The sequence below is a fragment of the Lolium rigidum genome, chromosome 7, assembly GCF_022539505.1.
Source record: "Lolium rigidum isolate FL_2022 chromosome 7, APGP_CSIRO_Lrig_0.1, whole genome shotgun sequence".
Classification (NCBI taxonomy): domain Eukaryota; kingdom Viridiplantae; phylum Streptophyta; class Magnoliopsida; order Poales; family Poaceae; genus Lolium; species Lolium rigidum.
In genome coordinates this window covers 117290906-117301682 of record NC_061514.1, presented here as the reverse complement: position 1 = coordinate 117301682, position 10777 = coordinate 117290906, and the positions used below count along the sequence as shown (strand labels likewise).

At 55.1% G+C, this 10777-nt stretch overlaps 1 protein-coding gene across 1 annotated transcript; it reads right to left on the bottom strand.

Annotated features, from left to right (window-relative positions):
* Positions 1 to 277: 277 nt before the first annotated feature.
* On the bottom strand, positions 278 to 793 carry LOC124670406 (snakin-2-like). Its single transcript, XM_047206913.1, has 3 exons — positions 728 to 793; positions 533 to 605; positions 278 to 462 (listed from the first exon to the last, which is right to left on the bottom strand). Exons 1-3 carry the CDS (start codon positions 791 to 793, stop codon positions 278 to 280), a joined length of 324 nt encoding a protein of 107 aa, XP_047062869.1.
* Positions 794 to 10777: the final 9984 nt, after the last annotated feature.

The window sequence follows — 10777 nt, the reverse complement described above, 5'->3', positions numbered from 1 at the left end:
CGGACGACGCCAACCCGTGTACTGATCTGTAGATCAGTGATCACATAAACCAAACCCCACACGGGTTTTACAAGAGAAGAATACTCACTCAGCTACAGGGCACTCATTTGTACACAAGAAAACAACCCAAACAAGCACAGGAAGAAGACATGATCACATGAACAAGGTAGCTAGCTAAGATAGGTAGGCCGATCGATCAAACAAACACACGGAACAAGCAGGAGGGGCTTTCGGCAAGGCAATTAGGAACACACGCATGCCATCGAGGTAGGTTCAATCACGGGCACTTGGTCCTGTTGCCGTGCGTGGTCCAGTCGGTGTAGCACTTGCCGCAGGTCTCCTTGTTGCCGGCGGTGCCCGCCGGCACGCAGCGGCAGACGCTGCAGCACTTGAGGCACGCGCGGCTGCACATGTTCTTGCGCGAGTTGGCGCTGCACCTCACGTCGCACGCGTCCCCGCAGTCTGCGCACGCAACATCAGACCACATGATCTCTGGAAGCCGGATGCAGAATGTGCATGGTAGTATACATACCTTTGATGGGGTCGACGATCTTGTGTGGAGGAGGCCCGAGAGACGGAGCGGCCGCGGGAGGGTAGTCGGCAGCCTGTCGATGATCCGGATCGATGGTGTTGGGAGACAGAATCATGCAGCCGTGTGAGTTAGAGTGATGTTATCTTCTTCAGATATGGATGCAAGAGCTTAAGCAGAAGTAGAGTGTCGGCTTGCCTTGATGGTGCTGAGCAGGAGGAGGGACGCCACCAAGGCAGCCACCGCAACCTTGCCGAGCGCCATGGTTCCTCTGACTCCCTGGAGGCTGGAGCTTTCCTGAGGTATGGAGAGTGTGTGGAGAGTGAGTGTGGCGATGCAGTGCTGGCAGTGGCAGGTGTGATGGTTAAATAGAGTGAAGTGAAGAGAGTTTATGCTTTACAGGCTTGCGGTAAGTGACCGGAGGCGTGGCATGGGTGGTGGCCGCGGCCGTGGTCAATGCGCCAGGCTGGCTTCCGATCATGGCGCATTTGGCGCGCCCAGCTGTAGTAAAGGGCCTGCGGCCGCTGCAGTGCCAGTGCACTTGCCTACAAGAGTCCACAGTCGCTTGCTTGAGGTCTGCCATAGTTTTTGGGATAGCCTTGGCGACGCTGAACCTGTTTCTTTCGATATGTCTGCAACGTCGCGCTAAAGCGCTACTAATTACCGCTAAAGATGTAGCTGTTAACGCCGCAAACAAAATTGCCCCATTGCACTAGAATTTGAAGCCTAATGCATGTTTTCATCGGCCCGAAAATCGAGCCCTTGATGCATACACAATTGCTCCTAGCTCTTGCGCGAGTTGGCGCTGCACCTGATGTCGCACGCGTCGCCGCAGTCTGCGTTCGCACAGATGAGCATTATGCGCAACATCAGATCGAGCACACTAACATACAGATATCTGGAAGTTGGATGCAGAATGTACATGGTATGGTATACACACCTTTGATGGGGTCGACGATCTTGTGGGGAGGGGGCCGGAGAGAAGGAGCGGCCGCGGGAGGGTAGTCGGCAGCCTATCGATCATCCAGGATCCAGGTGTTGAGATACAGTTAGAGTGCGCAGCTGATATTATGATCTTGAGACATGTATGCAACAATGCAAGAGAGAGCTTAAGCAGAAGTAGAGTGTCGGCTTGCCTTGATGGTGCTGAGCAGGAGGAGAGACACCGCCAAGGCGGCCACCGCGACCTTGCCGAGCGCCATGGTTCCTCTGACTCCCTGGAGCGAGCTTTCTTTGAGGTAGGAGAGTGTGGAGAGTGAGTGTGGTGATGCAGTGCTGGCAGTGGCAGGTGTGATGGTTAAATAGAGTGAAGTGATGAGGAGAGTTTATGCTTTACAGGCTTGCGGTAAGTGACCGGAGGCGTGGCAATGGTGGTGGCCGCGGCCGTGGTCAATGCGCCAGGCTGGCTCCCGATCATGGCGCATTTGGCGTGCCAGCAGTAGTAAAGGGCCTGCGGCCGCGGCAGTGCGAGTGCAGTCGCCTACAAGAGTCCAGAGCCGCTGGCTTGAGGCGTTGAGTCGAATAAGAACGTCTCCGCCTGCTCTCACCTCGTAGCCACTGCAATAGCGATTCGAGGTACGCCGTTTTTAGGCCCACACCGGAGCGTTCAATATTACGGCAGTACCATTTCATCGCTCTCCTCCTCGGACAAACCCTAGCCGCTACTGCCATCTCCTGTCCACCGCCATGACGCACAATCACGAGGCCGGCAGCAGCGGCACCAACGTCGGTGAAGACAAGGCGCACAGCCTCAACCTCGATGAGGTGGCGGTGTTTCACCGAGCCCGCCTGCTCGTGCCTCCGGAAAACCGCCTCCCACACGGGCGACACATGTCGAACGCCGGCTCTGATGCCTCGCTGTTGCCAGAGAGGGCGGAGCTCGACACGCTCATCGACAACAACAACTTCATTGACCTCGATGGGCCTAGTCCTACTCTGGCACCGGCCCCGGCTGTGAAGGAGGAGGATTCTTCCGAGGACTTCGAGTTTAGCTCGCACGACAAGGACGGCGATAGCGCCGATAGTGCCCTCGACTTCACTACCTTCAACCGCTAGATTTAGTTTTTTCATCTAGTACTATTTATTTTGCAAATTTTGTATAAATTCGAATGAAATCTAACGGTCTTTTGTGCAAGTTCAAACCCTAAAAGCTATTAAAAAAAATTATCGAGGTCACCAATACGTGCACTCTCTCCCCAAATCTCGAAGCAGGTATCGACGCCCTCAGTAAAACACTTTTTTTTTTCGAGAGCACGCCAATGGCGCCTATTTAGGACGTATAGGCGGAGATGCTCTAAATGGTCTTAGTTTGCCCTGCTCACAGTCACAGGGCGCCACACCTCTGTCACCCCTACAGAGTCCAGAGTCGCTTGCTTGACCCGTTGAGTCGACGAGTAAACGGGCAATTTTGATTTCTACCGTATTTGGTGAGCTCAACCGAGAGGACCGGGGGAACAGCGTTGAGTGGTGGGCGTATCAAGCGCTGAGCTGCATTCCAGCGAGGGGAGTCGTGAGGGCATCTCCAGCGGCGCGACGCATTTTAGCGTCCGCGCGCGTCCGTTTGCGTCGGCTCTTTTGGTCGAAAACGATCGCGCGTCCGTTTGCGTCGGAGGTGGCTCCAGCGGCACGAGCATTTTTTTTAGGACGAATCATTTTTTTGAACTGAAACATAATTTACAAAAACTGAAACATAACTTACATACTTGAAAATATAAAAAAAAACCTAAAACGCCTACTGCTGCGCATCGTGGCCGTGCTGCTCCTCGTCGCTGTCGAGCAAGATGATCTCCGGTATGTCCCACGGCCGGTAGCCATCCGGGGAGCGTACGCCGGGCGCGATCACGGTGCTCGAGGTTGAGGAGGCCGCGGCCGAGGCGGCGGAGGAGGCGCCCGTGGCCGCGGGCCGTGGCGGCGGATGAGGAGCCCGGCCATAAGGCGCGTGGCGGCAGTGGGGAGGCGCCGAGCCATAAGGCCGTGGCGGCGGTGGGGGAGCCGCCCAAGGCTGTGGCGGCGGTGGAGGAGGCGCCGCCGAGTCCAGGAGCGCTCGTCGAAGGGCTTCATCGGCGGACAGAGCCGGGCGGCATGACGAGCGGTGGCGTAGCGGGGCAACGGCGGCCGCACGGCGCGTCGTACTCGGGAGACGAGGAGGCCGAGCTTGGCCATCTCGTCGTCCGTCAAGTTGTCGGGGAACTCGAAGTTCCGGCCCTCCGCCATGGCTCGCCGCCATTCGTGGAAGACGAGGCCGACGTAGTCCTCGCTGTCGTCCTTCACCTCCTCGCTATGGTACGCGCGCGCCTCGATGTAGTCGTCGTCGTCGTCGTACACGGCGTAGGCTTCGTCGTCGTCGTCCTCGTCCTCGCGGTCGTTGTGCTGCGGCTGCTCACGTCGCGTCGGCGCTCGCCGACGACGCGTCGGCGCCTGGCCGACGACGCGTCGGCGCTCGTCGACGACGAGCCGGCGGTGCAGGGCCGAAGGGATAATCCCCGTCGCCCATGAAGCCGCCCTTCGTCCGTTGTCCGGCTCCGTGGACAGTACGTACGCCGGATCGGCGCGGAGGTCCGCCGGCGGATATCGCCTCCTGCGCCGGATCTCCTTGGTCCGCTCGGGCTCGCGCGCAGTGCTCGGAGGGATGGGCACCGGCGGCAGCCGAGCCGCCGGCCGCCGGACAGCCGCACGCCGGACCAGGCGTCGCACGGCACCCATTTGCCGTGCATGAGCCTCCCCACCGTGACGGGGAGCGCCACCTTCTTGCTGCCGCCGCCGGAGGCCTCGAAGTCGTTCTTCTTCCCCATGGCGCGGCGGGGGTTGTGGTGCGAGTGGAGCCGTGGGCGAAGGAGCAACGCGGCCGCCGGACTTTTAAGGGCGGCCACGCACGGGATACGATGCCATTGAAGGCGCCGCGAGGCCCGGCCACCGCCCGCCGGTGCACGCGCAGAACGGAAGCCGCGGCATTCATGGCGAAGGCTGCGGCGCGCGACGCGGAGGCGCCGACCGCGGAAGCGATGGCCGCGGAAGCGATGTCCTCCATGCGGGCTCGCCGCCGGGCGGGCCCGGTGGAGACCGCAGCGGACACTTTGCGCGTCCGCGCAGCGTCCGCCGAGACGCAAACCTGGCGCATATTTGGGCCAGGTTTGCGTCTCCGCGGACGGCCCGGTCACTTTGCGTCGTGCCGCTGGAGATGCCCTGACTCGTGAGGCTTCGAGAAGGAGAGAGAGAGGAGATCAGGGAGCAGAGCGTGCGAGAGCACTGCCCGCCTGTGGGGACGAGGGGGCTACAAGGCGTGCTGGGGAGTGGGGAAGACGTCACGCTGATAGGAATCTCATCAAGATCTGAACAGGGACAACTCGCGCCAAACAATAAGCAGGTTCGCTAATGACCTGTGCGCTAACGGGGTGACATATTTCGGATGCCTAGATTATTCATGGGTGTTTGTTCGCGTCCGCTGAAATGACCGCGAGACGTAGATTGTCCGTTTGCGTCGAGGTCCATCCTAGAAGAGTCGGGCGGAAAAAGGGGAGATCTCCCCGTTCCTGGTTCTCCTGTAGCTGGATTCACCGATATAAGATGATAGAATTGTTGGTGATCAAACAGAAAACTACGGTGGAATAAGGTTATCTTCCGCTTGAAGAAAGCCGCCCCCCCCCCCCCCTTTTGCGGCAAAGTGGGCAGCATCGCTTTCCCTCGCGTAGCTTCGATGCCATGAAAAAGCAGAAAAAAGACAAGAAAAAGCTTTTATGTTGTTGGGCACGCTGCAGGCGCCTCGGAACCCTGCGGGAGATGGTTGAACGAATCAGGTGTGTGTTGACTGCCAACACAGACAATAGGGTGTTATGACCTTTTCGGCCTGGTATTGACAAACAAGCCCGCCTGGGAAAGTCTGCAGGATTTCGGTATCCTTGTAGCCCAGCTCCGTTCTTAAATTCCATTATCCTGGTTCGACGTATTTTGGACACCCCACTGTTTTATTTTCCTGCTTCTTCTTTTCCTTTTTCTTGAAGAACTCCCCAATTTGTACATCGGTTGCAAGTTGTCCTTAACGAATCTTTGAATGAGCAAGTTTAAACGCGAAAACAAGTAGTACTGATTACTCGAATCGAACAAGTTCAAACATATTTAACATACAAACTAGAGATTTAGAGAATAATTTTTTTAAAAAAGAAACTAAAAGCTAATTCTTGACCTTCTTGTTAGAAGGTCCTGCCTCGTCGTCCTCACGGACACGCCTCTTACTTGTCACCTCCTCCTCGGAAGAGGAACTGCCGGACGACGCGTCCGTGGAGGAGTTCTAGTCGGACGAAGTGGCGTCTTCGTCGTCATCGTCGGTGAACGGACGACGACATGCCACATGCGCCCTTGCCTCCTTCCTTGCCGCCGCCTTCCCGTCCGCCGCCTCCAGCCGTGCGAACTTGGCGTTGGAGTCCTCCTCCTCCTCGCTGTCGCTGCCAACGGCGCCTCCGTCCTCCTCCTCCTGGTCGTCGCTGCCAACGGCGCCTCCGTCCTCCTCGACCTCCCTCGGCGTGGAGCCAGTGTCGCTAGGCGTCGCTGGCGTTTCCCACCAATGCCGCCATCCCGGTGGCTTGCCCTCGCCCTCCGAGTCCGATGGCAAGGATGAGTTGCTCATGGCGCCTGGCTAGCCGGTGTTGGAGAAGAAGAAGAAGATTGGCAGGCGGTTCGACGTGAATTAGCAGGGGTTATATTCTACGGGATTAATGGTGGCGCATATAACGAAGAGGCCTGCAGTTGCTCTTCCATGGCGGTTCGGCGTTCCATTCCGGCGGTTGGCGGGTTGATCGACGCGGTTGCCACTCCGATGGTTGACATCGGCGCGCTTGCTGTGCTTTAATTCGAGGCCGATCGAGCTAGGGTCGCTGCCAGGCGGGCCCGTGGAGGAAGCGAGTGGACGCTAGGCGCGACACGCAGCGTTCGCGGAGACGCAAACGTGCCGCATATTTGCACTGCGTTTGCGTCGCTGCGAACGCCCCGAACACGATGCGTGTTCAGTCCGCGCTGACGAAAACGGTCGCACAGCGTCCGTTTAGGTCGCCCGTTTGAGATACCCTGAGAGGGCAAACCTCGGCCAACTCGATCTGCGCGGAACGATCCAGCTGCACAACGCAAAAGGATTTGTGGACGTTAGTTTGAAGCATTTTCAGCCAAAATTAGGGCTGAAAGTACACACAAACGGATAGCGTCTAGATCAATGCTGGTCCACGGCGTGTCCGCCTCGGGCCTGTACGGCGACCTGCAGCCACCATTTCTAATCCGTCCTCTCCCAAACTCATCAATTTCCACTAAAATTTCAAATTTAAGGGAAATTGTAGGACAATTTGAAATAAATTTGAAGAAAGTTTTTTAATTTATACTAACTGACCCTAGATGTCCTCTTCGGTGTCGGAGTGATGTCGGCCTCCCCAGCGACCCGATTGAATGCTTCGCGACGGATGGCGGTGATGACATTTTGGATGGTGCAGCTGGGCAAAATCACCTCGCTCAATGACGTTTTTCCTCTGGACTCAACACTTCCATGCACGAAGGGGTTGAGCGCCTCCTCACAGAAGAGGGTGGGCCAATACTCGTTGTGGAACGAGTAGACTGGTTTGGCCATCTTCTCGAATGGCAGCTTGAGTATGCGCCACTAGATCTTGGCCTCCAAGTACCTGCCGATGGGACTAGCGGCATGGGCACCCCACCCAAGCTGATGCCACATTTTTCGGTATTGTTGCCTTCGGTGGCAGGCGATTTGCACAAAAATAACACAAAAGTAAAAGGAAAGCACAGACTGACCCTCCGGCGAAACTATTTCACCCATCTAACCCTTTTGTGTGGCGCCCCACACATCGGCGCCACACATGCCAGTGTGGCGCCCCTCCTGCCGGCGCCACACACCCAGCCGACGTGGCGCCTTCGACGCTGAGCTGGTGCGCCCATCCGACGTGGTAGCATGTGTGCCGCCCCTCCCATCGGCGCCACACATGCACTTACAATTGCCCAAAACATACTGTGAGACAATTCGTCTGGGACTTAGCCGTTTTGCGAGCCTCTACGTGTGGCGCCGATGCCACGGGCGCCACAGTAGCATGTGTGGCGCCGATGCCACGGGCGCCACACATCCACTTAAGTGTGGCGCCCGCGCCCGCCCCAGCCCGACCAGACCTCATCTTCTCTCTTCTTTCTTCTCTGCTCCCACGAAACCGCCGCCGCCGCACGCCTCCCCTTCGCCCCCCCCCCACCAAATCGACCAAGGAATCGTCAGATCTATCCGGCCAACTTCTCCCTCCTCCATTCCTCAAGGTATTCCCCTTCGATTCCCTCCGATTCATCCACTAGTATTGGTGGATTTGGTAGATTTGGGTATGAACCCTAGACATGGAAATTTATGTTGGTGGATTTGGATATGAACCATTGATATGGAAATCAATGTTGGTGGAATCTACATTGTAGTATATGTGTTTGAACCAAAGATTTGTTGGAACCCTAGATATGAAATTTTACATGTATGTGTTGAAATCCTATGTATGTATGTGTTGAAATGTCTAATATTTGCCTAGCAAATGCATTCAAATTTGTTACATATGCCTAGCAAATGCCTATTCAAATTTGTTGCATTCAAATGTGTGTATGTATGGGTGATTCGAAAGTTAGATATATTGTCTTACATATGTATGTATGTGGTGAAAGGCAAAATTGGAGCTTAGCAAATGCATTCTATTGTCTTCCATATGTCTATTATGTGCCTAGGAATGGTATGTCTTACGAAATTCATATGTGTGATGTATTTGGATATGAACTCTCATGTATGTGTGATGTATAGGTGATTCGAAAGTTAGATATATTCTCATGTATGTGTTGCTCATTTTTGTTAGTGGAATGACTCATAACATGGTTGTGTAAACATGTAGGATGGTGTGGCTTCTGGATGAAGAGTACGACAGGGAGCACCGGGCTGTTCATATGACGGAGAGGGGAACGGATCTTCACCCTTTGAAGATTCGTTACCATGGCACAGTGGATATACCGTATCGATAGGTACACGGAGTTCATCCAGCCTACCGGTCTTATGCCGTTCATATCCCTTGTAAGCCGTGGGGGGCCGAACATGAACCCCTCTGCACTCACTGCCCTTGTCGACCGGTGGAGGCCGGAGACTCACACCTTCCACTTGAGGGCCGGCGAGATGGCCCCTACTCTCCAGGATGTTTCCATGATCCTTGGACTACCTATTCAGGGCGAGCCACTGTGTATGAACACAGCTTCTGATGGGTGGCGCCAGCAGATGGAGGCGCTTATTGGCAGGGCTCCTCCGGTGCCAGCAAATCCAAAGGAGAGAGTTCCCGCCGGCGCGTCTTTCTCTTGGATCAGGACTAACTTTGCACAATGCCCGGAAGGGGCCGACGAGGACACTCGGAGGACGTACGCCCGAGTGTACTTATGGTACATGATTTCGAGGACTCTCTTTCCTGAAAGTGGGGGGAAGCTGGCCCATTGGTGTTGGCTGGAGGCGATTACTGTGTTGGACAACCGGTGGAGTTGGGGAACAGCGGCACTTGCCTACCTCTACCGGCAGGTGATGACTTGTTCTATGTACTATTTTCCTATAGTAGTGTGCTAGACAAAGTAGTAACCAAATGTCTTATGTACGCAGTTGGACGAAACTTGTCGCAGGATCGGGAGCAGGGACTGGGAGCGGCGGTATTAGTGGATGCTTGCTCCTACTTTCCGTATGGAGCTGGGACCGCATATCAGTTGGGAGGCCTAGGGTACTCAACGAGAGGCCATGGCCTCATCACCATGAGAACCCTGATCGGGAGCCCACTTGGGCATACCTTTGGGACAATGTCTCGGAGATGACAAGCGATCCAATGGTCATGTATAGGCAGTACACTGCGGAGTTGGACACTCTTACCGCTGAGCAGGTAACCGATCACTCTTTTGCAATCCTAGTTTTCATTGATTCTACTGGCATGTTCTAAATTCTGAAATATTTGTATGGTGCAGGTGGAATGGGAGCCATATGGTACCTACTACCGTATTGGCGCGGGGATGGCTGACCTCAACCGCAAGTGCACGGAGGAGGCGCTGTTCGGCGGATGCGCTGCCCACTCATATGCATGTGGCTTGTTGAACACCACCAGCCGCACGGAGTGATGAGATAGTTTGGGCTGTATCGGGACTGCCCACCTCGGTGGCAAGACACGGACAAGGCGCTTCATAGGTAAACTTCTGGAATCATGCGACGGAAGATTCCTGATAGAAGAGGTAGAATCTAACTTCTTGATTCTTGCAGGCTTGATAGGCAGCGGCAGAGGAAGATCACAAATTGGCCAGTCCACCATAGCGGCCACATCGCAGCGTTCCAACACCGTTTGGAAGCGACACGGACCGCCGGCCCTCCGGAGATTGTGCCTCACGACTTGGCCGCTTTCAACAACTACCTCCAGTGGTTCCATGAAAACACGCGTATCGAGTTAGTGAAGCGCGCGTATGCCGACTACATCTTGGACGACCCCATCGAGTTCGATGAGGTTGCGCAAAGCCGACACGACACCTATGCTCGCAGAGGGAGATCGACTTCTATTGCTTCCGAGCTGAACTTCGTGGTAATGGATTCTCTCATTAACTAGTACATCATCTAGATTGCCATGTGCTCGCTTAAATTGTGTATGCTATGTTTGTCACAGCGGTCGGAGATCCAAAAACAAGTCGACGAGTGCGAGATTATATGGGACCGGAGCGGGAGAGAAGAAAAGCCCGTCGGACCGTTGCGCCATTTCATTAAGGTATGATCACCAACTTTGAATGTACGCTATTATGTTCCGGTGGCTTTGTAACCATGAGTTCCATGACGCAGAACACTGCACGAAAGATGCGGCGGTTAGCCAACTTGCTAGGTTGCCGCGAAGGCGAAATCCCTACATCCTCCTCTTCTGAAGAACCGCAGGTATGGACTATTTTGTTGCTGTCAAACATGTTCTTACTAATTTCAACTTTTGTAATCTCATGTGTTCATGTTTGTGAAGATTCCTCCTGAAGACGACTTGATTCTAAGTCAATGCATACCTCCAAAGCATACCACCAAGCAAGCCCCACGGTCAGCTTACCAGTTGAAGCCAAGGGGCAATGCTCCAAAACGGTACACTCCGGAAGATTATGTCACCCGAGGAAAGAAGGTTGTCATTGAGGAGGATGAGGGGCCGATGCAGAGATCATCTTTGTCGAGGATGAGGAACGACGAGCCGTTCTCTTCAGAGG

Bases quoted from the DNA above. Each gene is read 5' to 3' on its own strand.
- LOC124670406 (XM_047206913.1), bottom strand. From the start codon at position 793: ATGGCGCTCGGCAAGGTTGCGGTGGCTGCCTTGGTGGCGTCCCTCCTC. The intron at 606-727 runs GCAAGCCGACAC...GATCATCGACAG, and splicing joins TCCTGCTCAGCACCATCAAG to GCTGCCGACTACCCTCCCGC. The intron at 463-532 runs GTATGTATACTA...TTGCGTGCGCAG, and splicing joins GATCGTCGACCCCATCAAAG to ACTGCGGGGACGCGTGCGAC.